The 15,718-nt window shown below is 46.8% G+C and overlaps 1 protein-coding gene across 3 annotated transcripts in view; it reads right to left on the bottom strand.

Moving 5' to 3' along the window:
- The window catches only part of SOGA1 (suppressor of glucose, autophagy associated 1), a 110,968-nt gene that overhangs the window by 13,057 nt on the left and 82,193 nt on the right, over positions 1-15,718 (bottom strand). For all 3 annotated transcript variants that reach the window (XM_048496035.1, XM_048496036.1, XM_048496037.1), the window contains exons 11-14: positions 6,309-6,560; positions 4,987-5,058; positions 3,380-3,450; positions 566-2,015 (exon numbers count right to left, since the gene is read on the bottom strand). In XM_048496035.1, the coding sequence (XP_048351992.1) occupies positions 566-2,015; positions 3,380-3,450; positions 4,987-5,058; positions 6,309-6,560 (1,845 nt within the window). The remainder of the gene's footprint in view (positions 1-565; positions 2,016-3,379; positions 3,451-4,986; positions 5,059-6,308; positions 6,561-15,718) is intronic.

Genomic DNA, 15,718 nt, shown 5'->3' with positions numbered 1-15,718 from the left:
TTCTCCCCGGTGGGGACCAAAAGCAGTTTTCACCATTATTCTCTTCTCCGTTTAATCCTCCAAAGAACCCAGTGAGATACATTCGGTTCAAAAATGTGTGGCTAGTCCAAGGTTACCTAGCAAGTTTTCATGGCAGGGTTGGGATTCAAACCTGGGTCTTCCAGATCCCACACTGACACTCTAAGCGCTATATCATATGACTGCTGTCAGTGCCCTTTTGATTTACAACATATTCAAGCCATTTGTGCAATCTGCCTGCAGCTTCCTTGTTACACAGCTTCAAGTGAGTGACTGCCAAAAAATGTGTACAATTTATCAGGTCCCTTGCCCAATACTGAGAGGACCCTCTCCCCCGCCCTGGACCAGCCAGATAACGACGATGTGGATTTAGAGTCTAAGTTGTAATCACATCCCAAAACACTGGATGTTCTTGACGTCTTTGGCCCCTCAAGTTGTTAGCAGATGGAAGGCATCCTATCCTATCCTACGCTTTAGCCCACAGATGGACCTTCAGGGCTGGTCAGATCTCAGCTAGTACATCATTTCTGGGAACACAAAACATTACCTCATTGGCAATAGTAGCAGAGATGATGTCTGGCTCCCTTAAGGCTCTGTCCTTGCCTCCTTGGCTCAAGGTGGACAGCTTTGGTTCCTCAATGCAACCTTGCTTTAAGGGTTTTTTGTCAAGGGTCTTGGGGGTGGTTTCAGACTGCTGGGGCACAGCTAAAGATGGGTGATCTGGCTTCTTGCTGCTGCTTTCTACTCCTGTGGGATCCTTCTTCTCAGGAACGAAAGTGGGGCTCTGAGTTCTGCCACACACATTCCGGAAGAACTCCTGCACTATTCCGTATTTGGGTGCCTCTGGCTTGGCTTTGCTTTCCTGGCACCCTGGCTTCCAGATGGATTCGGTACTCCCAGAATGCTCCACAACATTGAACAAGCTGGACAGGCCATCGTTAATATTGCTGAGGACTGGACTATCTCTGGTGGTCGTGGACCGAGCCCAAGCGGACCCATTTTGCTTACTCTGGTGGAGGTTCCACAGGCTTCGATCCTTAGAGTTGTCCAGCTTAGAAGATGATCTTCTCTGGAGTTTGGGGGAGCCATACTTGGGGGAGCAACAGGGCCGTTCAATCCTGGAATGGACTTTGTCCAGAGATGAGGAAATCTGCTTGCTGCGCATAGACATGAGTGAAGAGCTTCGAGGGGACCAGCTTTTGCTGCTGTGGATGCTGCCTCTGGGCATGTCTGTTTGTAGACCAATGCTGACAGTCTGGATGGTCTGAGTGCCGACGCTGGTCAGTCCCACTGTCTGGCTGGAAGTGCTCTTCACCTTTCTCTCCAGAGAGCTGGAACGGATAGCTTGACGGACACAATTGGTGATCTCCTTCATGTCATCACTCATGTTTCCAGAGATCTCCAGGTCATGCAGGGAGGATGGAAATCTGGGGACAGGAGCCACAGTTTTCTTGCTAACAGTACCACCATCAAGCAGCTCACGATGTTGCTTGGAGAAGTTGCACAGCCATCTGCTGTACATGTTTTCTGAGTTGTCTGACTCCTCCTTGGGTTTAGCCATTGTGAATAAGAAGCCAGGCTCAACCATGATTTTCCTCTCTCTGTTGTGCACCAGAGGCGTTTCCAACCTCCTCACCACTGGGGGGCTATAGTAAATACGGATCCCAGTCTTGTCTGGGGCTGTGTGGCTCCTCTGTATTTGTTTCTGGGACTGATCCTGCACGGACAAGATGTCGGCCTTGGTGCAGTCACATGATGAGGCGGCCAGGTCCTCTGTGGCCTGGTTCTCAGATGTGGGTTGCTCACTATTCACATAAGCACAGTTCTTGGGGGCGACCCCTACAGTGTCATTTAATGTGTCAGTCACCATCTGAGCAGGTGAAGACCCTTTTTTGATGTTGGTATTATCTGTGACCACAGGGCTGGTCTTGCCAGAAAGGTAAGGTGAACAGTCGAGCAAACTTTCAAATTCAGACATTGAGGAAACTGACTTTGTCCTGGAGGAGACAAGAAAGGAATGAGTACAGCAAATCTTCATAACAGTTTTGAAAAGTGGATTATTTCTGGCTTCTGACTCATATCTCTCTAAACAGAAGGCCCATTTCCACTGCTAGGCTGTATACCCACTTTCCTGCTTCCATGTTTCTCTGTAAGGGCCAATTTTGTCATTCTTTTTCTGACTGCCTTACATGCATGAGGGAAAAGCTGAAAGATAGTAGAAGCCATGACTTCTGCAAAGCTCAAGCTAACCATAGGCCAGACTGTGGCATGGACCTGGAACATCTGCTACTATATCTGCATTAACTATTCAGATATTAAAGACTCTTGTCTTCTGCCTTTTGTTTTATTCCATAATGGCCAAAAATATAAGTAGGAAAAATAATGCTGGGAACAGTGAAAAAGGACACTTGCCATCGTTGTGGTTAAGGACAATGGACTAGATGCAACCAGCTTTTCTGCTCATCTCATTCAATTTCCCTCTTCACTTGCTCCTCCATTCCTACAAGTAGGTCCCATAATCCCTTACAATCAAAAGGGGACTCTCCTGTCTCCTTTTCCTCAGAAAAGCTGCTAGACTTCCACACACCATGGATAAGGAGGTTCATGCTCACAATAGAAGGCTATGTGCAATGTTACCACCACCACCTTCCCCCGGTTACTCTTATCATGGAGAGTATGATTTTGTTTATAAAACCAGAGGATAGTAACTATCCTGGATTTACTAACAAATTTTTGCTTGAAGTTCAACCATTCCCACCTCCATTTCAGCTTTCAATACACAAAGGTTATGTGATAGACTTTTGCTAAAGAGCAGCTGGGATAACCCCATGCCTTTTAATTTTTCCCCAAATAAACAGCTTCAGAGACCACAATGGAAGCCAATGGAAAAATTAAACAAGACAACAAGCATTATTAGACATGTTTTGCATTTTCACTGAGAAAGTAGATTAAAAACATTGGTTTTCCCAGCATCATTTGTCTAAGAGACACTCAGAAGAGGAAGACACTAGTCTAGTGGAAGTCAGCAAGAGAGTCACACAGTGAACATTTACACTCACAGAAGGCAAATGACATAGCCCCAGCAACTTGGCCTGCATGGGAAAAATCTGTCATTTTGTGTTATCCAGCCAGCTGAAAAGCTAGGCTAAACCTGTCACGGTGTCCTGTAAGGCCAATTGCAATTTCTAGAGTGCTCAAAGGAAACCAGTGGTGTTGCTTCCTAGTGATGGGCATGCTTTTCTTCCTAATTATCAGATAGGGGCGTGAGGAGAGAAGAATGCTACCTATTTCCAGATGCTGAAGAACTGAGAGAAATAACCCAACCCCTGGAGCTATGCAAAAAGCACTTCATGCCTCTCACCTTTTTAGATTACTTCCTTTGATGTCTGTTTCAGAAACAGTTTCTTTGTCAGTTATCTTCTCATTGAGTGTCTGAAAGAATGTTAAGAGAGTTTTATCATCATTTGTGGTTTGTTCCATTTTTTGTACACTCAGGTCTCAGTTTAGACTTGGCAATAGTTACAGATACCTTAGTACCTTCCAGACTGGACTACTGTACATAGGGCGGTCTTGGAAAAGTTCTTGGCAACTGTGATTGCAGCTGCACACACAGGGGATAACTTTGCTTCAGTTTTCACTAGCTTCCAGTTGTTTCTGGATCCTATTCAAAATGCCAGTTTCGACCTTCAACTGGTTTAGGTCCAGAGTACATAAAGCACCCCATTCTCCAAAAATAGCTCACTCAGACAGACCTTGCTGTTTTCATCACTACCAAAAATTCACTAGAAGGCCCTGTGCTACAGTATTCTTTTGGTGGAGGTTTAGCCACAAAAAGGTTAGGTTATTTATTTTGCAGACCAGTAGCCACCCTCCATTCCTTGGGCAGCAAAGCGAGGCATGGGACTTGCCCCATGACACCATTGCTGCCCTGGGAGTGGGGAAATTAAGAGCCATCTCCGTGAGTTGCATGGTGCCCAGAGGGCAAGGCCGGAGAAAGGTATCTGGTGTGGGACAATAAGGTGGACTGGGGGTGGAGCCAGAGAATGCAGGGTCATATATGGCCGGGGAAGGCAGCACTTCTGTCTCCTCTCCCAGTGCTTGATGGCATTCCCCACCTTCCCTCCATCTAGTGCATGGTTGAGTTGAGTTTTAAAAAATTGTTACAGGCATTTGAATTATTATTCCTCTATCCCATCACAACTTGGTGGTTTGTGCATGGGGACTGATACTTTTGGGGGGTTGGAGTCGGCGTGCCTGCCTCCCCATTACTGGGGCCTCTTCTAAAGACCTTAAAGATGGGATTGGCCTCATTGTTGCATGCCCTGGTGGGGGCTGATGGATGGCCAGCGCCCTTTGGCAATAAAGGAAGATCCACTTAGGGCCAGTACCCAGTTGGCTCCCACTGACTTGCTGCTTCTGGTTCCCCCAGAACTGGATTGGGGGAAGGTGTGCACTGGGTTCAGCAAGCGTGCTGTCCACTGATCAGGATGCGTTCAGCAAGTGGGTTGCCCAGTGATTGGGATTTGATTGATGGTGATCATGAACAAGGTGAAGACACCTGTCTGATGTTTGAGTTTCTGCTGACATCAGAATGTGGTTGTTACTGCTCTACTGGCTAGCTCTTTGACCTCTTTACAGGCCTTCCTGATAGAAAGTCTTAAGCAATTACATTGCAGACAGAAATTCAGTGGGCACAGCTTTTTCCAGGATTTTTGTCTATACCACAGCTGTTAAACCACAGAGTCCCTGTCATAGAAAATGCATTTATTTATTAATATTTCTGTGTCCCACACAGGCTGTATCAGATAGCCCAAAAGGTACTGACCATCTCTAGGATTTGTTTCCAGTGCAATTCTACATTTCCCTCTAACTCTTCTGAGATATGATTTTATTTCACAGGTTCAGTGGCAAACGCCCAAGTTTATCCTCTCCCAGATCTTGTAATAGAGAATAAGCCATTCCTCTTACCTCTTTCCAGCTAGCGCCATGGTTTTCCATCTCTGAATTTTTCAAAGCCCATCGGTCAGCTCCTTTCTGCAGCTGACAGAGGATGCATACAAAGTAATCTGAAAGTTTGGCTTGTACATAAAAATCCTACTGTCCTCAGCATGTCATTGCCTTGGATGGTAATTTATTTGTTTCAGTTTCCAGTGGGCATATAACAAATCCTAACAACATGCAGGCACTGGCATGACAACATTAGCAGAATAACAAATGTGTCCCTTTGCAGGACCTCACACATCACTGGCGTGCTTACTGTTCTAAAAGGAAATCAATCTCCTAATACAATACTGATGGTTAGAGGCAAATATCTAGCTTGGTGTGGGTCATGCTGAGGTTGTGTCTATGAAGCATTAACTGCTGGCAAAGACAAGAGTTCAGTAGGTCATGAGGAGGTAGATCTATTTGGTTATGGCCATTGACAATAGTGGGAAAACTCAAAGAACATGTTTTCACTACAAAGAAGAAGAAGAAGAAGAGTTTGGATTTATATCCCCCCTTTCTCTCCTGCAGGAGACTCAAAGGCTTACAGTCTCCTTGCCCTTCCCCCTTCACAACAAACACCCTGTGAGGTGGGTGGGGCTGAGAGAGCTCTGAAAAGCTGTGACTAGCCCAAGGTCACCTAGCTGGCGTGTGTGGGAGTGTACAGGCTAATCTGAATTCCCCAGATAAGCCTCTACAACTCAAGCGGCAGAGCTGGAAATCAAACCCGGTTCCTCCAGATCAGAGTGCACCTGCTCTTAGGCACTACGCCACTGCCTTTCAAGGAGAGTCTCACCATACCTCTATGATGTTTGCAGTGGAGACTCTTTACACAGGGAAAAATGAATCAAGATCATTACATAGCAAGGATACACAGCTCACTATGATTTATCTTGGGAAGACTCAGTCAAGTTTTCACCATATTTGGAGTCAAAAAGGAATTTCCCTCAGGCTGTATGAACCAGTGACTTGTCCAGAGCTGGGGAGGTCACCGCCCTCTGTTGCATGCATGCCTTGCTTCACAGGATTTATCTGGAGCAATTTATATGCAAGGGAGGTCTACTATAGTTTGCCTTGTTTGCTTTACTTGGGGAAGCAGTGATTTCCTCATATATATACACGTACTAACATCCATATAAGACATGGTTACAGATTCTGGAACTCAGGTTCCCCTATGTATCTACATTCATAGCAAGGAACATGCATCAGTTCTGGAACTTATATAGGGTATATTCATACTTGTCTGAGTACAGAGAGCTGCACTTAGAGAAAAAGAGATTATTTAAGAACACCAACTCAGCCCCTACCTGGTTCAGTTTGTTCTGCAGCTCCCTCACTTCCTGTTCTGCTGCTTGTTGCTCAATCTTGAAGTGGCCCAAGAGCTCCAGCTTCTCCTGGTCCCAGTTCTTCTCACTGATTTGCAGCTGTTTGGTCAGGTCCATGACAGCACTGTAGGACTCAGCCAGGAGGTGCTGGTGCTCTTCCCGCTCCCGCTTCAGAGCTGCTTTCCAGTCAGGGAGGGCTCGATCCGTCAGGCCTTTCCCACCCTTGGATTCCAGCTGCAAGACCAAACCAGCCACTGTGTCAGGGAACCCAACCAAATCAAAGGTTCTGGGCACAACATCTGAATCTGGTGACAGGAAATTGCTCAGCACTTTTTCACCTGTCATCTGCTCTGATAGAGGATAGGTGGGTTCCTTTCCTTTCTGATGGGAATGCTGGGAGGTAGAATGGGAATAGAGAGTTCTTACAGAATTCACTACTGCTGAATTTCTCTTCTCAGCGTGATCTGTCCACTCACTGGCACTTTGAAAAAGGACCATCTGTGATGCCTTCTTTTGTTTTTATAATACACGTATTATTTAATATGCATTTATTAAACTATATATGTATATTTGTCCTGCTTTTCTCTCCAGTAGGGATCCAACATGGGCCACAACATTGTTCTTCTTTTCTCCATGTTATCCTTACAACAACCCTGTGAGGTAAGCTAGGCTGAGAGTGTGTGACTGACCCAAGATCATGGTAGAGTGGGGGATTCAGACCCTGTTTCTGGTTGCTACCAATGTCACCTCTGCAGGCCATAGCACAGAGAGCAGGGGTTGAGAAGAGGATCTCAGGGGACAGGGTGAACAGTTTGGGAGGGAGAGGTCCTTCAAAGTACCCTGGCCCTAAGCCATTTAGACCCTCATAGGCAAGAACCAGCAGTTTGAATTGTGCCAAGAAACAGATGGGTAGCCACGATGATCCGATCTCTGCATCCAGCCCCTGACAATAACCCAGTTGCTAAATTCTGGACCAACTGAAGTTTCTGAACAGCTTACAAAGACAGACCCATGCCTTTGAAATATCACAGTAAACTATCCTGGAGGTGATCAGAGTGCACATTACTGTGGCCAGGCTATGTTTTTTGAAGAAAAAGCACTGGTAGATTATCAGCCACATAGTATAACTGGGCGCCAAGAGTGGGCCAGGATCTAGCAGCACCCCTAAATTACAAACCTGCTTCTTCTTTTTGTTGTCCAAAAGTTTGTTTTATCAGTTTTTGTGAGGCTTGGATATGTCTTAATTTTTGAAAATGCTATTGTTTTATACTGTGATAATAAAACAATATTTTCTGGCATCTGTGTTGCGCCTAAGGGCAAGTGACTTCAAAGCAGATCCTAGTCCACAAATGCAAAGTGTCCCTGAGCCTTGGATATGATAGGTTCAACTGTGCAATTAATTCCATTTCAGGCAGACAGAGGCCAAATTAATCATCTTCAGCAAGCCAGCTCTGTGATCAGTCCACAAAGAGGGGAATTAAGTCATCCAGAGGCCAGAATGTGGACTAGGTCGACCTCACCAGATCTTGTAAGCTAAGCAGGGAGACCACTTGGATGGGAGACCACCATGGAAGACTTCACAGAAGAAGAAAATGGCAAACCACCTGTGCTTAACAATTGCTTTCAAAACCTTATGGAGTTGCCATAGGTCAGCTGCAACTTGAGGGTACTTCTCTCTCTCTTTCAGTCACTCACACATACACATCTAGAGGTTAGTATACTTCCAACAACTCTGCCTGCACATTATGAACTAAAGGTCAAATTGCAGCATCTGTCATAATTAGGGGATTCCAGTAACATGCTGATGCCAAGGAAGTCTATGGCATAATTCCTTGTCTAGGAAGATACATGAATCAGGGAGTACCCTTGCGGTTAACATTCTGAATACCATCTTTGCTCCAAGGATGCATACAGATGTACATAACTTTTAACGATGCCTGTTGTGGGCATGCATAATATTGCATCTCTAGATGAGCTCAACAGTAACCTGCACTCCTCCTTCACAGCAAAAGATGGACTTGAACAAAAATCAGCGCCTAGTCCTTGTGTTAATCATGGTCATACACATACTCACTCGCACTGGCCTCCTTAAAGTATGCCTGTGAATAATGTGGACTAGCTGGCCTGCGGGCCAGTCATGAACCCACTTCCAACTCTTCCCAAAACAGATTTGTTAAGCTTAAGAGATCTTTTTTTTAAAAAAGGTTCCAACAAATATTTGAACAGATGAACACGGGGGGGGGGGGGGGAATGGAGACTGGGGGGGGGGGGGTGAGAGGACTTGAAGCCATAGACTGCACGTGTGTCAATTCAGCAATAAGGAGATTAGACCTCTCCTTGCAGCAGATAAACTCACACCTACAGATATATCTGTATGTTTCTTTAAGAACAGAAAAGCTTTACATTGACAATGGCAAGTAAATGTGAAGTAAAAACAATACAGAATCTCTTTATTCTGGTACTCCTGCACAGCCATATGGAAGACAGATAAATAACAAGGAAAACCAGCCCGTGAAGAGGAACAAGAGTGTGTGCCTTTGGACACAAGTTAACCACATGGCCCAATTAGAAAAAAGCTCTAAACTCCTACAACACTCCAGAGAACGGTAAGCCAATTTTAGAAGCCCCATTTCCCATGCTCACTGGCACCTGACAGTTCAGATAGCTGAAGAGGAAATGATTATTCTAATCAGATAATAATTGGGCATATCCACTGCATTTATGCATAACAGCCGTTCAGTGCAGATGCTATTCCGGGTGATAATGGGCATTTGGGGGAGGGGTACCATGAAAACCTAATAATGGTATCTCTAGAGTACAATATCAGCAAGTGGGTTATTATTCAAAACTTCTTTATTATAACCCTAATGAGTCTTCTCAGGAATGCTGAAATGCAGGCGCACTCAAACTAAAGCGGCTTCAGTTTACAATTTCTCCATAAGCTATTGCATTGATATAATAACTGAACTAAGAGATTACAATGATTGTTGGAGTCTGATGCAAATTTTGCATCTCAAACCCCACTGCATACATTCAGCAGCAGGCAGGAAATTCACATTACAGTACAACCAGATACTGACAGATAGATTAGGGCACCCTGCAAGTTTAGCACCACCGTAATCTTGAAAGATTTCTGGGAAACAGTGGACCTGTATTTGCTCTGGGATAGTATTATACTTAGCGTCGGATGGCAGCTATGTTTACTGCACAACAAAGCCTCTTTCCCCACTGTGTACATGCTATCAACTGCCAGCATGAGATGAAGCGTGCCATAAAGTTATACTGCAGGGTGATCACAAATGCTAATACAATGCTCCCAGTCCTCTAAATTAGGGACATTAGCACTATGTCATAACTATTTAAATAAATGAAGTATCTGATTTCTCACTGCATGTTACTAATGGCTTGGGTCCACCAAATTTGCACTCAGTTAACTGTAGCTTAATTTCACTCTATAGCCTATCAGAGATCTTAGCCATCTGTGCAGAGAGTCAAAGATGGTAATGGTAGGGGCTGGGTAGCGCAACTCAGACATTCTGTGCTTACCAAAATGCCTGCTCACTCACTGCCCTTAAATTAACGAAACCACCCAATTTATGGACATTTATGCTAACTATGAACAGCAGGTACCTCCCTGCTGCTGAGGATGCAGTGAAAGCATTGCAGGGCTGCACTTGGAGAAAACAGGTCAGAGAGGTTAGGTTTCTCCCATTTCTAAAAACCCATTAAGTTCCTTCGCTTCAAATTAAATTGTAATAGGACCTTGCTTGTTATATGTGTTTGGCTGGTACAACAGAGAAAAGATTCATATGTATATTCTCTAATATGTGTTAATATCGGCTCACGCAAGTCATCTACTCTTCTATGCCGTGTAACATTCAATAGAAGACTCAGCAGCAATAAGTGAATCATGCTAGGCAGTGGCGTTTCTCCATAGGGACGAGGGGTACCCCTTGTCCCCGGGCGCAACAATGGCGGTCACGTGGGGGGCGCCAAAATGTCGGGCGGCGGGCCCCTCCCCCACCTCCCCAGACTGCACCAGATCATGTGAAGCCAAGCACATAGCAGTCGGCAGCCTGCCTTAGCCACGCCCACACTGGACGGTAGCCTCTCTGGGCCAGTCCCACCATTCAGACAAGCCACCAGAGTCGAAGGGCGGGGAAGCTCCGCCTCCCTTTGACCCAGCGTGCCTTGCCTCCTTCTCCTTCTCTCAGCGCATGTGGTCGGAGGTTGCACAAACCTCCTCCCCTGCTGAGTGACTGTAGCAGCGCATAAGGGAAGGAGAGGTGAGAGAAGGCCCGGGAGGAAGCAAGCAGCGGCAGCAGCAGGCACGTGGCAAAAGAAGCTGGCTCGGCTTTTGCCTTCGAAGTCCTGCCAGTGCCGAATTCAACAGCCTGTGTCCCTCCTAGTCCCAGCCACAGGAAGCAGGTTTGTTTTTCATCCGCCGGCCCATTGCTGCCCCCCCCCCGCATAACAACTCACTAAGGCCTTAGAAGAGGCTTAGGAAGGGAGTGAGGGAGAAAGAAGGGGTTGCTGCTGGCTGGGTGCTGGAGGCTTTATTCGACCTCGCACTTGCGGGGGGGGGGGGATGCGGTCACTTCACACAGCCTCCCGTTCTGAGCAGAGAACAGGGGGCACCGGGCTGCACGCCATCTGGGCCGTCGGTGCGCCGCTGCCAGCCTCCTTTCCTGTGTTTAGAGGCGCCTGAATAGGTGGGCATGGGAGGTGGACTCCAGTCCTGCAGGGCTTGTTGCTTCTCCCTCGAGGGAGGTTTGTTTAGTTTTCCCCTGCGGGCTCATTGCCCTCCCCTGGCATAACGACTCACTCAAGGCCTTTAGAAGAGGCTGAGGGAGGGAGAAAGAAGGGGGTTGCTGCTGGCTGGACGCCGGAGGCTTTATTCGACCTCATGCACTCGCTGGGAGTGATGCGGCCGCTTCACACGGCCTCCTGTTCTGGAGCAGAGAACGAGCGGGCGCACGCCAGCTGGGCCGCCGGGTGCCGCCGCCGAAGGGCGCCTGGCTGGGAGAGTAGGTGGCAAGCAGACGCTGGGGGGGGGGGCAGACAGCCTGGTCAGCTCCCTCCCTGTATTTAGAGGCGCCTGAATAGGTGGGCATGGAGGGGGACTCCAGTCCTTGCAGGGCTTGTTGCTTCTCCACCAGGAAGGTTTGTTTAGTTTTGCTCCCCCCTCCCCCTGGCATAACAACTGGCCTTAGAAGAGGCTTGGGAAGGTAGTGAGGGAGAGAGAAGGGGGGTGCTGCTGGCTGGGTGCTGGAGGCTTTATTCGACCTCATGCACTTGCGGGGAGAGGGATGCGGCCGCTTCACACGGCCTCCTGTTCTGAGCAGGGAACGGGCGGGCGGCAGCACCGAAGGGCGCTCTGGCTGGGAGAGGACTGGTGGAGTAGACGGCAAGCACACGCTCACGGGGTGCGGGGTGCATGCAAATGGCCCGGGGGGGGGCGCAGACGGCCTGGTCAGCTCCCTCCCTTTATTTAGAGGCGCCCAAATAGGCGGGAATGGGAGGGGGACTCCAGTCCTAGCAGCGCTTGTTGGTTCTCCACCAGGAAGGTTTGTTTAGTTTTCCTCCGTGGGCCCATCGCTCCTCCCGCCCCAACAGGCAGTTTCGATTCCTTCCTGTGGCTGGTGCCAGGCACTTGTGGAGCAGTAGTGGTTAGAGCGGGTGCAGGTAGTGATGCAGAACCCCAAGGAAAACTTCAGGGGTGGTGGGGATGCCAGCTCGGCGCCTTATGATGAGGGGGCTGGGACAAGGAAGGACCAAAGTCCTGGCAGGGAAGTTGGCAAGCGGGAATCCCTGGCGGGACACAGGCTGGCAAGGTTCCCACCCTGTACCAAACTAGGAGTCTTCCTAGGGGGGCACTTTGTAGGGGGGACACCCTGCTGGGAGGGGGCTCAGACAGGCACAGGATATAGCCGCAGATTGCCTTTATTACTGATCCCCAACATATCCTGTTAAAAAATTCAAATAGTGAAGTGCTTAAAAATTACGTGGATGGAACTGTGGTTCCCTCTTCACCTCTTCCCCAGCCAACCTCTTCCCCAGCCCTCCTTGTAGGAGAGAAGCCCCAGCAGCCCCCAGATGAGGGTTGCTGGCTTGAGCAACTCTCCTTTCCAAGGAGGCTGCCCAGCTGGTTGGGAAAGATCCAGCTGTTAAAAAATTAGAATCCCACCACTGCTTCTTCCCATCCCCAGCCTCACAATGAGGTTTAGGAGGTCAGAAAGTGTGTACTACCAAAGATCTACCAGCATGATTTCTGAATTTCTAGCTTTATAACTCTGCAAAGAATAAGTCTATTGAGGGGGGGGTGTTAATGAAAGCTGAGAATTCAGAGATCATGGCAAAGGATTTTTAGAACTTCAAGTGCACACTTTTGGAATACAAATTAAAGAGAACATTCCATTGAGTTGCAACTGACTCATGACAATCCTTTGCATGGAGCATTCCAGGCAAGAAACAGAGGTGGTTAGCTATTGCTTTCCTCTGCATAGCAACCTGGTCTTCCTTGGTAGTCTCCTCCTATCCAAGTAGTGACCATGGGTGACCCTACTTAGCCTCTAAGTCCTGACAACCTTGAACCCAACTGGGCTAATCAGGATGGTGTGATAGCAATAGCAACAGCCAATGTTTTTAAAGCACTCTAGTGATACTGCACCAGAGGAAGCGGGAATGCTGGGGAAATAATGGGTGACTCTCTGGGATGCAGTCACAGATAATTAAATCTCAGATTAATCAGTTACCAATAAATGCTGTATGTGTGTGTGTCTGTGGGCGACTCTGTGTGTGCCCACAGAGAGGGCTCTGAGTGCCACCTCTGGCACCCGTGCCATAGGTTCGCCACCACTGCTATACAGAGTTCTCCAATCTAAGCCCATGGACCACTGTATACGAGCCTGGCAAGGAAGGGGGTGGTGGTGACACCACTCATCCTGACAGCTGGAGTAGAGCTGTCTGGGGGTGATTTTTGAGATTTGCATGCTAAATACCCACTTGCACTGGCTGGAGCTGTTTCTCAGGCTAACAACCTACCTCATAGGGTTGGTGTGAGGACAAAATTAGGAAAGACATTTGATTGGGGAGAGAGCCATGTATGTTATGCTGGGGCTGGGAGGTGTTTTGTGAGAGATGACGCTGACATTCGTTTGGCAAATGTTTTGCTGGGGGTGATTTGTGAGAGATTTACATGCTTACTTGCACTGCCTGGCTTGGAGGAATGTGGCAGCTACTTTCCCTTCTGCCTAGGGACGACTGCTGTAGTAAAACATTTTGAAAGCATTCTGAAAAAATTGTCTAAATGTTTGATTTTTGCTGAGTGGTATAGACTATTGCTGTGTTGGGGCATGTTCTATGGTGATTTAGAAATGACCTGGTGCAAAAAATCATTGTTTGGTTGTGGGGGGGGGGGGGGAATGGCCACCCACACCGGGGGGGGGGGCGCCAAACTCAAGTTTTGTCCCCGGGCTCCAGTCTACCTAGCTACACCTCTGATGCTAGGGAATAAAGAAAACCTCTGTGCATGGGACTGGATTTTCCTAAGTAATCTGTGAGTTTGTTCAACATTTGTGCATATCAGAGCTAACTTATGAACTGGTGAATGATCAATTTCAAGCTGGAAAACAAATTTCAGAAATACTCTACTGCTGCAAATGTCAATGGAGAGCATGGGGTATATGACAATTAAAAGAATTCATGCATGTTTATAACTCCTGAAAAGTAATGTTTAACTGTTGTGGGTTTTCTGGGCTGTGTGACCATGGCCTGGTAGTTTATGTTTTGTCTGCATCTATGGTTGGCATCTTCAGAGGCAATGCCAGCCATACATACAAGGAAACATTAGCAGCAAAAACTACCACACCATGTCCACACAGCCCAAAAAAATCCACAGCAGTCTGTTGATTCTGGCTGTGAAAGACTTCAACAGAAATTTTAAGTTAGTATTTATTGGTTCAAGTTCGGCAAGACCACCAGAAGCCCTGAAATCATTGTGCTCATCTCATTGTCCACCTTAAGAGTGCCTTTAAAAATTTTTTACACTGAGAAGCAAGACATAAATCTTTTAAATAAATATAACCCTGAGCCTCTAATTGACAATACAAAACTAAAGTGCCTACTGTCTGTCTGGTCTGTGTACTGTCTGGTCTGACTCAAAGCAGGTTCCGCATTTTTTATCACTGCGGCAAACCACAGGATGGGCAGCAGGGTTTTCAATAGTGAGCTAGAACAGAATGATCAATACTGATCCACATAACTCTGAACAAGGGCCAAGTGTCTATTAATTGCCTCCTAATAAACACATTTCCCTGAAGGACCTAGGTGCGGCACACATAATGCTTAATATTTTTCACTCACATCAGCTAAAGGATGGGAGAGAAATCAATAACATTCATAAACAGAGATTGCCTCAATGGCAGCCATTAAGATCCCGATAATTTCAGGCTGCACCCAAACACTTTATGTGATGCTGAACACATAGCTGGCGAAAAGATGGGTGTTTACAGACAAGAGCAACCATGCTGAGAGGCAGGGCAGGGCCAAATCTGGCTTTTCTTTTGAGGAAAGCCCATGAAAAGAAATTGACTTTACAATCACAACAGAACAGCCTTTGCCCACTTAATAGGACAGATCATCAATACTGAGCCGAAGAGGTGTTAGGAAATATTACGGAATTAATCACCTTGATGAAAGTATGCTCTGAAAAGGAACTAGAATCAAACAGCTTGGTTGGTTTGGGGAGTGCTTGAATACCCCACACCTCCATAGGTAAGCAATTGATTGCTTCATCTTGCTGCCTCTGAAGTAAACATGAAAACAGTCACTTTCAACAGGTAAAACACTAAGTCCTGCAAAGTCCCTGCAGAGGTATCATAACTGTAATGTGTAAGGAACTGAGGCGGTCCTTTTGTAGCAGCAACCAAGTCAGTTTTTAGAGCTTCTGATTGGGAAGAGTGAGACAGAGGGAGCAAAATTGGGCCTGAAAGAAGAGAGGCAGAAGTTCACAGGAGTTCCCAAGATCCCAAGAAACCTGGTAAACACCCAAAGACTCTACCTCAAACTGCTTTACTCCCAGGAGTTATTGATACTGGGCCTGACCTGTCACAGGTTGTTCAAAAATGTCCGGGATGATTTTGGAAACCTTTATTCATTCATTCACAGTTGCAGCATACAAGGCAAAACAAAACAAGAACTTCAGTCAAAATGAGATTAAGAGAGAAAAGGAGCTAAGGTCACACTTAGGTTTTAATGGAAGGGTTTAGGAAATTACCAGCATCCATTCCCATACACAGGCTTTTTAAAACCATCACTGCTGTGTGAATCCACAGGGTTTCTAACAGTGCTAGAAAGGTGCTGGAATAATGAAGTGCGCAAAAAATAGTCAC

The sequence above is a fragment of the Sphaerodactylus townsendi genome, linkage group LG05 (genome assembly GCF_021028975.2).
Source record: "Sphaerodactylus townsendi isolate TG3544 linkage group LG05, MPM_Stown_v2.3, whole genome shotgun sequence".
Taxonomy (NCBI): Eukaryota; Metazoa; Chordata; class Lepidosauria; order Squamata; family Sphaerodactylidae; genus Sphaerodactylus; species Sphaerodactylus townsendi.
Note: the sequence above shows the minus strand (reverse complement) of the source record. Positions and strands in the feature narration are given on the sequence as shown.